This window comes from Helicoverpa armigera, chromosome 20 (assembly GCF_030705265.1).
Source record: "Helicoverpa armigera isolate CAAS_96S chromosome 20, ASM3070526v1, whole genome shotgun sequence".
NCBI lineage: Eukaryota > Metazoa > Arthropoda > Insecta > Lepidoptera > Noctuidae > Helicoverpa > Helicoverpa armigera.
In genome coordinates, this window is record NC_087139.1 from 7032674 (window position 1) to 7049989 (window position 17316).

Consider the following 17316-nt stretch of genomic DNA (forward strand, 5'->3'; position numbering starts at 1 on the left):
CTGCTAAACGTTGTTCCTAGAGGCTGTTTGCGCAAACTCCCTCAATTAGGCAGCCCGCCGCTGCAGGAAATAATTCCAACTTTTTCGCCTCTTTCTATTCTCCCTTCAAGAACTTTATGCAAATCTACGGCGAGGTGCCGGCCATTGCAAAATATTATACTACTACAAACTAGACAAAGTTTTTGTATGGCATAAAACTTTTAATTATCGATTTTCAAAATAGTTTTGTGCTAGTTACAATTGTTTTGCTCTCAGGTCACGTAGAATATTGGAATTTTTGTATGGATGGCCTGGTAGCTGTAGTGTAGTTGATGTTAGTGATAGAATAGCTTTGTTTATGATATACCAGGTTTATAAAACCAACAGTAGGTTTAGCGACTGCTGAGAGAAAAGAATCCTAAATAAAAACAAAAAGCAAAATCTTCGAAGCTACGAATGAGAAAGTAATTTCAATTACTTTTGTTAGGTAAGGTTTTAGAACTGATATAAATTCACGTTTTATTAATGCTTTGGTACATATTAAAGTCTTACTTCTCACATTTAATTTAAAATGTAAAACACAAACAATCAAATACAGGTAAAACAACCACTACTGTATGATTCCCGGCCGTAATTAAAACACGCGCGGCTGCAAAACGCTAACTAATAATTTATTAACGGTGAGGTGGGTACATGTTTTAAGCGCGTACTTTACCCAAACATTTTACCATTTTAAAACTTTAATGAATGAGCAACAAAACATTGGTTCAACAAGCTCATTTGTAAAGACTTGCTCAAACAACGGTTAGTTTCAATTAAGTTTTTCATTTAAATGTAAACAGAGCATTTCGCGCACAATGGTCGTCATGGCGTCTCATCGCGGTCACAATTGCTGTGACGTCCTACCTATCTGTGATTGGACGCACGCCAAGCGCATAATATTTATAGCGATACTACACGTTCTCTTGTTTTTATTTACGGTTTAGAATATTATGGAACTGTAAAATGATTTGCTAAATGGCTTGATATGTGAGATGATTTATAGTATTTATGAGGTAATCATGGATTACGAATGCAAAAACATGCTAACTATGGCCACGGATTGAGAAGAGTGGATAGAGAAAAAGAAAATGTAATCATTTTGGTTCAATTTGAGTTTTCAACTTGAAATTAGTAATTTGAAACTTTACGCTTTACGGCAATATGGTTGGGTGTCATCAGCCGAACCGTGAGTTTTCGGTTTTAAGCATTATTGCTGCTTGGGGCTATCTAAAAAGTAACGTAATTTTTGCGAGCCGGAGCGCCGCGGGCTACAATATCGTTTGGTTCCATCACGTTTTTTAAATAAAAGTATGCTGCTTAAACAATGCGCATAAACATTTTCACACCACAATAGCCATCTACGGTGACATGACACACGACCCCATTGCCCGGTATCAATAAAATTCAAATGTGAGGGTTTTTAACGATATGCAAATTTGTTTGGCGTTCGCATGACCATTACGGGGCACGAATGCTGTGTAAGCCGAATGCACACTGTTTATGGCATGTTACTGGGAAACGGTCGCCATAAATGAAACTCGTGCAGTGTCCACCGGGGTTTACTTTTTCACGACCACGTGTAAACCTTATTGGTGTTTGTGAACTGAAATATGAGTTGGAAATGTAAGTGATACGATAGCTCCGATTTCATGGGATCGTGATTATGTCACAGAAAGATTGTCAATCTGGTTCTTATCAAAATCGCATTATTTATAACAATTTTATTTTTAATCAAAATGTACTTATGTAACGTTATCGTAACATTACACATTTTATACATAGTATAATTCTTAAATCATTAATGAAATCTACAATAATAATATCAACCAAAGTTAACAAAATAAAACTCCATTTATATCTGTGAATAAAAAAGTACCTAAAATATCACAGTCAATCGTAATTGAATAAGGCCTACACGAGCAAAATCAAAGTTTGCGTGAATTCAATATAAGCACGTCTCATCTATCACTCTGAATCTTTAACAACGTGCCAAGAAAAATGAGAGTCATTTATTGGATATTTGAGCAACATTTGAAAAGGTTCTGCTAATGTTAGCAATTATTTCCTCGCTTGCCTTCATTTTTTATTCATACCAAACGTGATTTTTCTTGTAAAATAAAATTGATGGTAACTTTATTGCGTAAAATTGATTCTTTAAGTTCATTTGAAATTTATTTAGCTGTGTGTGTTTCTATTGTTAATTGTTACGGGATATTTACGTTCTTGAAAGAAGGTACGAGTAATTTAATCCCTCTGTTCTTGTATCTAGTCTATTAACATGTAATTAGTTTCATATTACATTCATTGGCTTTGTACATTATGACTACAGCCAATGAATATCAAATTACAGGAATCTGTTTTAAATATAGAAGTCTTGACTATGTTTAGATATCTATTTATATATGGTTTACTTAACTGGTTTCAACATCTGAATAGTCTTTTGCTAAATTATGTTGGGGTCAGCTGCAGCTACAGAGCTTGAGCTTGAGCTTCAGCTCAGCTTCACCAATTGAGCATGCCTTCCAAAACATTCATTTAAAAACTTTACACTCGCCTTAGATGCTTACGCCAAAAAACTTACAGATGAGAAGAACAGTGGTTATAATTTTCTTTATAAACGTACTTACTTTACTTTATACTTATCATTTTGTAAAGTCATGGCCACTAAATGCTAAATCAATTCCGTTGGTAAAATCGTTTGAATTTCGTCACGCGTGGCCGCTCTATTTTAGTGAACCGCAACTAGGAAGCGTGTCGACAGTTCCCGCTAAATTACTCAAGGTGTGCAAAGAGTTATTTGTTCTGTTCAACTCCACTACAGCGCGCAGTTTGGCGCACCTCTAAACAAGTTCAGTTCGCTTTGTACCGTTAGTAAATAGTTGACTGCAGTTTTACATTGTAAATCAGTAAAAGTTCGCAGTAAAAAAGCAGTGTAAACTAGTGCATATCGATCATTTTCCTCATTCATTCTTATCGCTGACGTTTATATAAAGATTTCTTGATATTCTTCGAGGATGCGGTCATTTACTTCGACGAATCTATCGTAGGAACTACCAGGCACATCAATCAAGTAGATAAGGACTAGCTTGTCAGATGTAAATGGATCCTACCGATCAATCCTTGCCTTTGGAATCGTCGCCGAGACGTTCAAACTAGTTCTCATCTCACTGCTCCTAAATTCCAGTGTTCTTTTGTTTTAATAAAAAAGGTTTGACAGAAATAGGTCTTCATTAAAAATGAAGGGAACTCCTACAAAAGTAGACGAAGTGGGTGAAGGACGAAAGTATTAGTTAGGGGAGTGATGACAAGAGGGTCATCTTAATATTCTTATTCTTATAAAATTTTTCCTCATCTTTTAGAAGTGTGAGAGACTTACCATTTGTCAGATAACAATAAATGATCATGAAAGTAAGTCGGTCTGTGTTTTTCTGTTCTCTTGATTATCCAAGTCCATTCATAATATTTAAATAGCTTAGTCGTAACAAGTTTATAAAATAATTTCTTTAGAATGCGACTGGAACTTTAATTTAGATTGTCTTTAGATTTAAAGCAGGAGCAACGTATGTTATTTTGATAACCATAACTGTAAGGCTTAAAATTTTACACAGTCAACAATTTTATTATATTAAAAGTAATACGCAAACATAATAACATAATTTTCTTTAAATATCAAGAGCCCAAAAAATGTAATGTAATCTTCTACTTAATGCTTTTGAGCCAGCTAATTTTCCTGGATCAAAATTGAGGCAGGCGTTCGTAGCGTCGCGACGCCGACGCCGCAAGCCACGTCGTCTAGATAATCGTACTGCTAATGAATAAATGAATTTAACCTTGTATTCATGTTATAGTAATTAACGTTGACTTAGATTAAGACATTTTTATTGGCATTGATGTAATTGCGTATTATTTGGGTGACGATCTATTGTGTGTTAGAGATGTGGTGATAGAATTGGCGACTTCAGCTTTTTGTTTAATAACATGATTGTGCTTACTCAATACTGTAGGTAAATGTCTTTACTTCTTACGCTTTCATGGTGAAATGGCGGAGCCTATCAAGCTGAGGGTACCCTGGAGATGACTTTTTAAATGGTTACTTGATGCAGTTCTCTGGGGAATGCGGCCGAAGTCGCAAACTAAATCTCGTAGCAAATTAAAAGTGTTCAAAGAATCGCTTCGTATTGATTGTGAATAAATACCACTTAAAAAGTACAGTAGAATAAATTGAAAGTACAATTCCGTGTCCGGAACTAAACGGTATTGCACCCTGGAGGCAAGCTAACGTTTCAGCAAAGTTTAATCCAGTGCCATTTGTTCATTAAAATAATTGTGTCGGTACTTTTTCTTTTCACGAACCAAAAGTCTTTCTCTTCTCTATGTATATTTTATGAAATAAAAATGCTAAAAAAGAAGCACGCCAAGTTTTGCTAACGTGAAATAAAATTCCGTCCTCTGAAGTAGGTATTCCAATGGCGACGAATTTTTGTAAATGTATAATTTTATTATGCAGTATTTTCCCGGCCTGATAACCCTGTAGAAGGGTTAAATAGCCGTTCGCCGAATTTAAATTTGTTCAGCGAGAATTAGACCTCGCTGGTTTCAAATTAAATCAGTCCAAGTTTTTTTACTTGGTTTGAACATAATTGTAATTATATTCAGATTAGACTTTCTTAAATATAAACTGGAATGAATTCATTTTTATCCTTCGGTGGCTTCTGCAACACTATATTTATTTAATCAAAATATTCTCGTATATTTAAATGGAATGAATAAATTACCTATTGTTTGGTCAGTGAATGTTTTCGTTTCAATCTACGTCTTTTGGAATCTAAGAAGAAGAGCCTTTTAAGAATTTCGGTGCATTAAATTTTCATGCACAAAACATGTACTTAGCCTTTATACCTGATATTGTTTTTATGCATATATACATGTTTTCTCTTTACGAGTGTAACATATAAGCAGAACACTAGTATTATCTACGTAAATAGTTTTGGCAAATAAACTAAAATACATCGCGAGGGAGCGGAAGGCTTAACAAGGGTGTGACGTTTTCCTAAAATGGTGTTATGCCTCCAAGTAACATACGAGCCTGTTTCTGTTTGCTTGTGAACAGCTTTTTACCCACTTTAGTTTTTACTTTCATTCATTCATCGTGTCAAAAAATGAAGAGACATATTGTTTCTTCACTTTTCAAAATGTTTAAATCATATTTAAAAAAACCCTCGACTGAATTTGAAGTCTAAAATAAAATCTTTGAAAGGGTGCCAAATGGTTGGTTACATAACCGCGATCTTGGCTATCAAGGGCAGGAAAAGGTGATTTCACACTGGCTCGAAGACGTTTGCCCATATCGACCCTGATTTTTTTGCCAAGTCCTCATTTGGGAGGGTAAAGATTAAACTTAGATTGTTTTAACTGACGTATTAAATATAAAAAAAAACTCTTCTTAAACCCAAATAGCCTAGTAAAAAAGAGAAATATAAAAGTATTTCGCTTTTATAGCTTTTTCATGATAATGAAAAATGATCTGCTAAATTGCAGTGCACTGACCTATTTTTAACATTGATAAATTATTTATTTAATAAGGTTAATAGTACGTTTATACTACGTATTATTTATGTATACATGCTGCTCATTCATATTTATAATTTACCCGTAGCTACATTATTAAAGGTCTGTTGATGATACATTCAAGGGTAATGATCATTGTGTTGCATGGTGGCATTCAAGGGCAAAATAATAAGTATGTGAAATTATCTGAATATGTATTAGATATGTATGTTTCCATACACACGACGTTGCGAGTTTATTAAATGCGGAGACGCGTTTGTAGCGAAACAAATACATTATTTTAACAGCTCATGTCATCTCCAGTATTTCACACATTTCAGAGAAAATTAAACCAATGAACAAACATGCTGGAGAAATTGATAATGTAGACTGTCGCCACTGAGTATACAATCTAAAATAATACTATGAAAACTGTTTGCAAACTTAGACGTCTTGTGATTTATTACTATCCCGTATAGTTTTATAAATTGCATGGAAAGAGAAGCTAAAGTTTAGCAACTCTGTAAGAAGAATGCAAGTCTATCAACATGTACATTAGTCTTGCAGAACGAATTGTTATTGGCAGTCCAATTACCTGTAAATCAGTTGCACGTTTGAAGTGCACAGCTTCTCATTAAAATACTGCTTACACCATTAACGAAAGAGCATGTAATTAACTACATAGCTGAGTTCTAATTTTAACACTACATGTGCAATATTAAAGTGAACAGTTGCCAAGTTCATTGACCCGTCTATTTAGCTACAAATGACGGTATCGTTCGCAACTGCGAGAGCAAACATTTTAAGAGCATTTTAATTAATGCACCTACAGTTTGAATGCGGCACGGATGCATAGTATCTATTATGCTATCGCTCCCTCTTTTCATTTAGCGAATCTCTCAGGATTTTCATAAAATATGCGAAACCACGGAAGAGGCCTTACTGAATAAATGCTTCACTAATTAAAATTCTGGGACTAAGAATGTGGACTGAGATGAGTGAGCTACAGCGATAATGAAGGAGAAGGAAGGAGTATGTATGTCATTTAATGATATTTGTATGCTCGTTTTAGAATGATATTTCATGCGAAAATAAAACGATTTTTGAGCGTAGACTCAGACAACGATTTCTTTATTAATGTTAAGCAAAATGAGAACTGGTAGTTGCCGAGTTTTCCAATTTCCAGTAATTTCCTTCAATATCGGCGCCCGGAGGTCTGCAGTCAGAACTCAACTAACGGGAAAAGCTTTGATTTGCATTCTTTGTATTTCTGGGCAGGATTACCGTTTACACTACACGAACTTTTATTAGGTACATTTATAAATCGTGTACATAGTTACTTACACAGTGTCTTTTTTTATTTCGACGTAAAGTCAATAGATTTTCCGGCCCCCCAAAATATTTATTTTAATCTAGTTTTCAGTATCTGTTGTTATAGCGGCAACAGAAATACATCATCTGTGAAAATTTCAACTCTCTTACTATCACGGTTCATGAGATACAGCTTGGTGATAGACGGGCGGACGGACAGACAGACTTAGGGTACGGAACCCTAAAAACCACAAATGATTTTAGTAATATGTGAATATTTTTTGCTACCTACTTTTTAAATACCTGCATGAATTATATATGGAATTTCCGGAAAAATATTCGTGTGAATTGATAAAACTTTGCTGTGGTTTTATAATTTCACAGTAACACGGTACCTTAATGCTTCGTTTTACAAAAAATAAAATAAAACTACAACAAAAAAATATGGATTCAATAAATTTGAATTCACTGACTGCACTCAGATTTCAGTAGGCATGAATTTCAGTATAGAGTACTTGCGAATCATAGAGGTATAACTGCCTATCTTTTTTCTAACTATTTTGTGATCGGCTCCCAGTCTTACCGCACGTAGTATAAACCTACATGGCTAATGCTATCTATCTGACTTCCTCAACTCAATTATATGGACAACGCCCTTCGGCAAGACTAGTTGCCGGACGAGGAAGGAGGCCATCAGAGAGGAGTGGCGGCGGGTTGTAAAGCTTGCCACCAACACCTGAAGTGATGACCACGACCACTCTGTCAAGAGTGATAACGACAAAGAAGAAGTTGCCGGACATTCTCACTTCTGACGTAAGAACCGCTGGGAAACACGGAGAAATTCGTTATGATCTCTCTCATATGGTCACCCATCCACGGGTAGACCGCCCTAAGTATTGCTCAAAAACGCTCTCAAGAAAACTGACAACTAGGTTATTAGATATGTTTTTTTACAAAGTACCTAATAAGAAAAATAAAAACAATATACATCAATATTGACGCACGTGGAACAACGGCAACGCGTTACGCCGGTCAAAAAGTGAACTTTTTTTATCGGATGGATTTAGCTGACTCGGGGCACAAATCCGAGAAATCCAAATAAATGGGCTATCCAGTATGACGCACGGGAAAATTTTCAATTTCCGCGGAACAAAATATTGTCGATTTTTTGGAAACCTCGCGTGACTCGGATACTTGCGGATGAAAGTTTTTGGTCTCGTTGGTTTTTTCAGTTTGTAATTCCCTTTAAATTGTTCAGTTCACATTGAAATTCAGAAAAAAAATCGGTGTTATATAAGTAAAGTAGGTATAATCTTTAGTGAAAATTTGTGATACGTAAAAAAATATAGCAAAAAATATTTGTGTTCTTAAGACTCTGTTATTTTTGAGAATATTAGGTTTTATTTTATTTTACAATTTTTTTTTTCTAAATCTAGTAAAAGCTAGAACAAATTTGTTTGTATTTCCCCTGGGTGAATAGTTTCAAGGACCTTCGTGAATTATTTCAAAGTTACCAAAAGTACTACAAACTTTTCAAAGACGGTGATTAAATTATGTTTTATTAAAATAGCAAATATTCTATAAGATATATTGAAAATAAATATTGATTTATAATAAGGTTCATTAATCTAAGGTTTTTAGGTAAAATAAAAATAAGATTAAGTATCCATGATGAATTTTGTCACTTTATCATAACTGCTTTATCTACAAAACTCTAAAAATAGGCACTTTCTAAACGAGCCGCAAAAGTGTGAAAAGAAAAATTCTGGTAGCATAGAGCAGGTAATGAAAGCAACTGTTTTCACGTCAACCACTGCAAAAAGGGTACAAAGTGTGACACACTGCTTCTACTGAAAAGAAATGTTCCCAGCCTTCGGCATACTACCCTATCAAAGCTTTCAAAAACGTCAAAAGCATTTTTTAATCCTCCTTTGTATAATTATGGAATGACGTTGTAAGCGCGATGCCAATTAATAAAGCCACGCATGTATGACGCACTGTTACTGAACTCAGTACGACACAAATTGTGTTCTCACGTGAATATTTCATAACACCACTTAGTTAAAAATAATTGGCAGACTTCTGAATAATTAATTTCAACAATCGCGTTTTTTGTATCGCGACGTTTTTTGCAACTCTCTCTCTTTGTTAAAGTGTTTCATAATATTATTATTTTTTGTGTTCTGTAACGGTGCAATGGTAATTAGAAATGACGCCGTTCACGCATCAGGTATTTGATATAATAATTATTACTTCGTCATAAGTGTCGACATTTGGTTGTCATACCTGTCAAGCATCGCGATGACACATTGTAATGATTTACTAATAAACTGGAATTAACGAATTTCTACAAATAAAAACTGTTCCAACACAATGCTATATATACATGACACCAAAAAGGAACAAGAGCGGCAAAAAATGACCCAGTTTGTGCACAACTATACTGCGCCCCTTTTTGGATCCATATCAAGGGCAATACGCCAAAACGGGCAAAACAGTTGACTCCTGTCATCAGCAGACACAAACCATTCATTTTTAGCGAGGCAATCGTGAGCACTGTCCTTTGTCTCACAATGTTCTTTGTATTATATCAATTGATTCAGTACCTACTTCTCTGCAGTCAGTCCATTAATAACGGAACAGACAGGGGTTTTACCTGCTTGATTGCGGCCGACTAGGAACATTATTTTCAGAGGAAATGCGCATTTTACTTGTTTTTGTATTTTCTTCAAAGAGAAAGAAAAGAAGTCGCGCGAGGAACAGTATTTAACGTACCTTATCAAATCCCTTGATTAACTTTCTAGTCGGAATGTAAACAACAACTTTTTATTACCGATGGGAAGCATTAAATCGTTATACATGCCAGATATAATTTTGATAACGACAATGAAACAGATCATAAAGATACATTAATTTTCTGCGCGAACATAAATACAGTTTTATATCTAAATAATGACAGTGGGTATTAATTCTACAGCAAAACAAAAGCGACAGGACAAATTATTATTTACTTACAAAAATGTGGCTGTTTTAATTAACGACAATTATAACATCTTTCATTAAGACAAAAGTTTTCAACAAAAACCCTCAAAAATCTCCTAGATTCCTTACTTAAAGAAATATAGATATTACCTTCCTTACCTACTCCAGAAACTTTTCGAAGGTTCAGCCATCAGTATAAATTAGACAAATGACGAGGAAAGTCAGACGAGCATAATGCCTTCGAATTTTATGATCCTGATACTTAAGTTAAACGTTGTACTTCGAATAATCTTAAATACGGTAGTCTTAGTGTAATTTATTCAAATTAAAGGACCTACATTTACTTTATGTCATGGTTATTATTTGTGTAGCTTTGTGTAGTTTTTCTTGTGTTTTATTTTGGCCGTGGTCTGTTTAGCCAATTTAATAAAATATCGTAGTATAACATAGGTACATGTTTGAGACCCGCATAACATTGTACGATGATATCAAACAAACCCTAGCTCGTAGGCATTTTAAATTCGAATTTTTCGTTACATGTACATACATACATAGGTTGAATGCCGATAAACCAAATTAGAAAATGAATAGGCAGACAAGCACCTTCCCCAGACACGGGTTAGATCATAAAGCAGAATAAGTACCTACTGGGTCTTTAAGGAAAAAATGAAATGATATGGAAATGCTCTGTCTGCGTGTGACTGAAAGGTTCCGTATAAAGTATGTAGGTCGTGACGAGGGACGCGCGTGCGTACCGCGCCGGGTTCACGTTCATTAGTCACAGCCACACCAGCTTTTGTTCAATAACTATAAAAACTCTTTCTTATTTCTTGTTCAAATGGTTTCAATAGAAATTGTTTGTTAATGTGCTGCTGTTTTTTCCTCCAAGGTACTATTTTAACGGCATTTATTAATATTAATTTCACGCTTTTGTTTCCTTTATTAAGGGGGCTCGAGTTAAAGAGGTTGTGAAAGAGGTTTAAAAGGGAAATATTGTTAGATTTAACTTCTGTATTTCTAATGTAAATATAGTTTTAATATTAAAAAATCTTATTATTGTTCATGTTAATAAATTTAACTTGCATAATTTATAAATCGTCATACCTCTGGAACGATAAACGTGAGGCCAGGCAACCCTGCCTGAGGCAGCCCGCAGCCATCCAATACTTACTTTGGTCAAATCGTCGGTCCCTGGGCGACAACAGTAATCTGGAAAAATAAACTATAAATAATTCTAGAAAAATGCCACATAAAGCCCTATAACAGTTTAACACACAAATTGTCTTTAAAATATTCTTATGATTTACGCCTCCATTTAATAAAAGAGTACTTGTTCAAACCGCTTAAGTAAACAGTACTTACCTACTTCTAACTTGTGAGCTTAGAATACTTTAACTTAGCTTCGGTCCTTTGACGTACTCACCTTTTGTGGGTTTATTATAACAATGAGAAGGATGAAATCAATTGGAATTTTTGGTGCTACCTCTTTTTATTCACAATTGGTTAAGATTTGATCGTAGCCAACTTTGTAAAGCTACGATAGCTACGATGTTGAATCATTAACCTTAGTAAGAATTAGTGTGTTTGGGTGTGGTTGTCTCTGTATTCTCCTATTAATAGATTTTATAAATGTGGATATTTGTAGTGGGGATGATGGTTTTTCAATCACGCTTGGGAATAAACTAAAATTTGTCACACGTTTAGATTGGTGTATAACTTAAAATATGTATGTGATCCAACTTTACATGCGCATGCAAGAAGTAAGTTAGGAGTGTGGCTGAAACCGCGGGTTCAAGCTAGTCGTGTACCTATAAATTAAAACTAAATATCAAAAAATTAAAAAAAAAAAATATTAAAATTAATATTTATTAATATTAATATTATTTTTAAATTTAAAAATTTAAATTAAAATTTTTATAACATTTTTTTCTTTATAATTTTATTTTAATTTTAATTAGTCTTAAGTAAAATTCAAATTTGTATTACTAGTAATTTGTATTGGTAAACCCTCTCTAAATTAGCGCCCAAGATACAGGCTTTGCCTAGTTTGGGGCTAATGATAACAGAAAATGTACCTTTTTTGGAAATAAATTTCTTATTCTTATTCTTATTCTTAAAAACCTCAATACAGTTATCATATAAATACGTTTTAATACATATACCGAGAAGGTGAACATACGATTGAGGTTTTTATAATTAATGTATTCCTGTATCCGTTTCACTGGTCTATATAGCGGTACGTGAGAGTTATACACACAAGTATGTTTTATTCAGTGTTCAATATTTTATATTCCAACATCTCGTTGAGATTTTACGTGCCCAGTATGCGCGGGTTCGATAAAAAATACATATAAAGGAATATGTTTAAAAACTCGATTTTAGAAAGCTTTATTCTTTAGGATTAGACTTGTTACCAACACTAATATTAAGCTGTCTGTCTCATCTATTAGAAGGGCGTTATAGCCCAATTGTCGGGTGAGGCTGCTGGTTAAACTATATCCGGGTATGTGAACTAGTTCGCATGGGACACAGCTGAATCCGCTGGCAGAACCCACTATTAAATAACAAAAAATCTAATAAAATTACGTAAACTATTTCATAAAATGTATGTATGTTCCTTGATTATTCTTAACTGATAACATTTTAAGAAACTAGGCCAAAACGCCATTTTCTAAAGCTATTTACAAAAATACCGCTAAGTTAACAATCCAAAAGAAAATATTGTCTTTGTAATAATATTATTAGAATTACAGAATACTTACACACATTTCCAGAACCTATAAAGAGAAAGAAAACAAGAATCTATATGGGGATACATGACAATCTATTGTATTGTAATGTTATTTTCCTTTTCTAAGTGGTCTCCAGTAAAATGTAAGTGTTCTTGAACGTCTTGTCATTGAACCTTCATAGATGTTTGCCTGTTGTATGTTTCGTGTAACGCTAGGCCTAATGGGATCACTATTGCATTAAGGAATTGTAACAAACCTATCTTTTTTTATTCTCCATTATAAAAATTGTAGCATTTATTTGTAGATTCAATAATACTTACACTAACTGAAGTAACTTTTAGGGGATTGTTGTATGGTTTCTGGATGGCGATGGAGTACTTTTAAAGACCAGGTTTTATAATAAGGTGTTAGAGGTTTATTATTAAATTACTAGTGAACAGGTGATTTTTAATACTCGGACAACGAGATGAATACTTATACGAAACAAAAGCCACAACCAAAAAATCTGATTACTGCTGAACGTAGAAATATAATTTTGATCTTTAATCAACTCTAATATTTTTGTTTCAGGTAAGAACGTAGTTTGAAACATCAAAATGTTTGGGGAACTGTACAGGTTTTTCAACTTCAGGTAGGTTTACACAGATAGGATTTGACTTCTCATTTGTTTTTAAACTAATCTCTTTCCTAAACTTAGTAGATATTCTTTCTCAAAAATGTAATTAAAGACAGGGCATTCTGTCATTACCAAAGTTTTCTCCCGAATTCTGGTTTTGATGCCTGAATGGCGCGTGCAGTACTACGCAGCACTATTGTATTCATACAATTATACACACATACACTCCACCCCTGCCTACTCAACGCAGGTTCAGGCCTAAAATGTAATACTGAAGCTTTAGGAATATTAAATAAAAAAAATATTTCAAGCTCATAAAATGCACTGGTTGAGAGACTTTGTCGTAAGTAACTAATTTGTTCTTGTGTGTTTGTGTAATTCTATTGTAACTCACACTACGCCTTACACTCAATCATTTTTTTCTCCGTCCTAACAGTTTTATGGAGATCGAAACATGCTGGTTGAGGCATACAACGTGAATTTCTTGGACCCTCTCCAACAATTGTAAACTTTATATGTTACGTGACCCCATCTAACTCATATAAGTAGCAAAGGATAGTGTAACTAAGGGTACTGGCTGAAATTCGTACATAAACCAACAGAAACAATACATGTATTTTAAAAGTTTGTTTATTTACTAGTTTGGCTTGTCATGTATATTATACTACGTTTTATCCAGTTGTGACAAATGGCTCTCTTGGGTCGTGGGTAAAACCATGGGTTAACAGTTGGTATGTAAGAATCCTTATTAATGTCCCCCGTTCAAATCTAGATGGCGCTAGTGACACATGCTGCCTCTTCCAAAAGTTTTAATTTCACAAGGATTCTTACTTAATTTAGTAAGTTTTATCCGTTTCCTCTCTCAAATTAATGTATTATCCTTATTTTCAAACCAATGAATGTAGGTATCTGCAGATAAGTTTTCAGGCGATTAGTTTTATGACAGGTAATAAAAAAAAATATGGCGGTTTCGGAGACTAGGTTTCTTGCTTGGCGCGTGTCCAAAGTCGAGGACAATAGTCGGTCAGACGGGTGTAAGTGTCGATATCAAAACCAATCGTCTTGAGTAGCTTGACTCTATTTTACTTTTCAGAAAAGTTACAGCTTCATTATTGGAGAGAATGATGATGGATATTAAAAATAAACATTAAAGTTATGGTAAGTTTTCACGAAATTTCAGTAGGTATGTCGATGTATCAAAGGTAAAAAACCCTACTATCGAAGTTTTATTGGATACGAATAATGAAACTGTTTAAAATTCAGCCAGCGTAATTTGTTTAACTTGAAAGTAGGAGCTGTAAAGTTTGTCTTTAAATGAAATTAACAATTTGTACCTTTACTCAAAACTTGAAAATGTTTGGAAATAAAAGTAGTTGTTAAATTACATTATTACTCTTCCTAAGTTCTAACATCTAATTACCATACCAAGTACCAAGTGTTAAATTCACAAATGAATTCAAACACAAAGTAAAAAATAAAACAAAAGTATGATTCATATAAAACGAATAGAACGATATTCCTTTTGTGACTTTTATATTTACAAAGGCGTTGAATAAATTATACAGCTTTTTTTATTCCAACAATGGATTTGGTTGATTCTGGTATTTCGGACAATACAAGATTAATATTTGAATGAAAAGGCTTCGTGGAACCACGTCAGCCGCCTGAACGCCGAAGGGTGATAATTTCAAATTAGAGATGAATATTTAATATTTTCTTTCTGTCATTTAAATTCATTGAATAATAGATTATGGAAAACGGAATGATCAAATTTATTTTTCATTTAAAAGTGAGAGACAGGCAATCCTTATTGTGACGTTCATTAACGAAGTGTCACGTTTTATATCGGTTCATATAAATTTATACAAAATAATGATGCGTACTGAACTATATGATTCCATTATTGTAACTGTATACAGCACTGTGGTCACGTTAATTAATGGTTCACTTGTTGTGATGTGAGTCGTAGTTGACACACATTTATTATTTCTTCATTAACAACAATTTAGGGTCAGTTAAATAGGTATACTTTCGCTGGACGCTGGTAGCTTACAAGCGGTCTTTTGGTAAATATGGGAGGTCTATGTTCAGCAGAGCCTACGGCTGAGATGATGATGACTTTTAAAAGAATATCCAAGATTTTTCACAATGTCTTTTAAAATTCTACTCCTTTATAAAACAGTTACTACAATTAACCATTATACAATAGGTACTATTACACGGATTTCGTTCAGTAATGTGCCCGTCGCTATAAATCCAGATACCTACGTGACTAAATTTAAAACAAAGTCATAAAAATGTATCATTCTCCCATGCTGCTGCAGTATAATGCCGCAGGGCTGACAACGTGACGCGGGAAATTGAAAACTCATTATGTAATAGAGTTTCACTTGTTGCTCAATAATGATGATGTGTGCATTAAAATTTACCTGCGACTTTCCTTCCCGAATAATAGTTATTTTTTCATGATTCTGATGAATTATGGTGTACCTATGTGTAATTACTTCTGAAAAGGATAGTCTAGCTTCAAGTTACTGATCGTAGTATCCATTTTTGCACAAAAACGAATTTATTTCATTTAATTTTGGCACAAAAGCATAAAAAGACAATATTAAGTAAGTATACATAGGTCGGACTTATTGCTATGTTACGAGACAATTATTCAATGATGCTAGTGAATTGACATCCTTGTTTACACGACTTGAAAATCAAGCTTAATTTATCAAGAAATAACCATTGCTCGGAGAAGTTTCGCGGTTCGATTTACGGCATTCAATGTTAATGGCTATATATATTATGCTGTAGGTATATAGGTAAGTGCTACAGCCTTTGATCGGACAGCGATAAGATATTCATTGGCAACCCTAGTTGGTGTATCGGCTGATGGTTATATGGATTGCGGGGATCGCTTTCATCTCTAGTGATCCGTGAAAATCGTCTAAATGGGATTTTTCGACGATATACGCTTTATTCCGGTTCGATTCATTAGGTTAGCCGTTTAGCTTATTAGTTGAGAAATAAGCTCTAGTAAATGTTGATTATTGCGATTTATGTGGAAGTGTATAAACAGTAATTTACTACAGCTAAGGTGGACTTGCCGGCAACAGTTACTTTACAGCTACAACCTAGGCGCTTTTTTTTAGACATGAGTAACTAGGTTACTCATATGTAAGTTTGCTCATTTTTTGACCATAATTTACGAGGTCAAATGCATTTTTATCACAAAAATATCTTAGGTAATCAAGTAACCAAAGCTGTTATAAATCATTTCGTCTTTCACTTACATAAATCATAAGATCTTGACGAGGCAACCATTTATGTTCGTCTTATTCAATAACAGCGGCTCGTAAATAATATTCAGTAGTTGTAAATGAGTGCGTGTGATAAAGTGTCACGTAGGAACATTTATCAAGTGTCTCAGGTTTACAGGGAGGATACTTTACGTGCTCATAAAAATGTGAACTTTATAGACGAATAGAACGCTTTATACCCGTACCTTCCGCATTGTAAGAGCTGTTTAAGAAAAGAAAATACTATTCAGATGTAGAATAAAACTAATTTATTTGTAACATTCAAATTTTATTAATTTCGAAATGGTTTTCCAAGTCCTTTTTTGGGCCGATTAAAGGTTCTACTTTCAATTAATCACTAAAATGAAATAAAATTTTACAATGAAAAACGAGATCCAATAAAATAACATGTCGATTACCTAAATTAAATTGAGGAAAAAGTTGTTCAGGAAGCAATTTTCAGATCTTTTCAAATTATTTTTTTACTCTTAGTTCAACAGTATTATCTTGATGAAGTACCTAATAGTAAAACGAAGTATTTACACGAGCGTAAAATTACGTCAAACATTTTCAGGTTTGTGGAACTTTCTAAGAATGTTATTGGAGTAATTAATACCTATGGAACATGTAGGCACATAAAGTCATCGACTTATTTCGGCGGCGAGTGCTAAAATCTCTGATATAGGTTAAGTTTTGGCGACGTGGCGAGAATAATGTACGAGCTGGTAGGTACCCACGCATATTAACCAGGAATTACCGCACACTCGCTGCTCCTCAGAGATTGCTCGCAGCGATCGTTACGAGATGTAGATATGCT

General features: G+C 34.1%; 1 protein-coding gene across 5 annotated transcripts in view; it reads left to right on the plus strand.

Moving 5' to 3' along the window:
- Positions 1–17316, plus strand: part of LOC110373469 (uncharacterized) — a 141006-nt gene that overhangs the window by 23109 nt on the left and 100581 nt on the right. For 4 of the 5 annotated variants that reach the window (XR_010277454.1, XM_064039610.1, XM_064039611.1 and 1 more), the window contains exon 2: positions 13164–13224. The exons of the other annotated variant lie outside the window; for it this stretch is intronic. Coding sequence is in view for 3 of the 4 variants with exons in the window: in XM_064039610.1 (XP_063895680.1) it covers positions 13190–13224 (35 nt within the window). In the remaining variant the exon portion in view is untranslated. The remainder of the gene's footprint in view (positions 1–13163; positions 13225–17316) is intronic. 5 annotated transcript variants of the gene reach the window in all.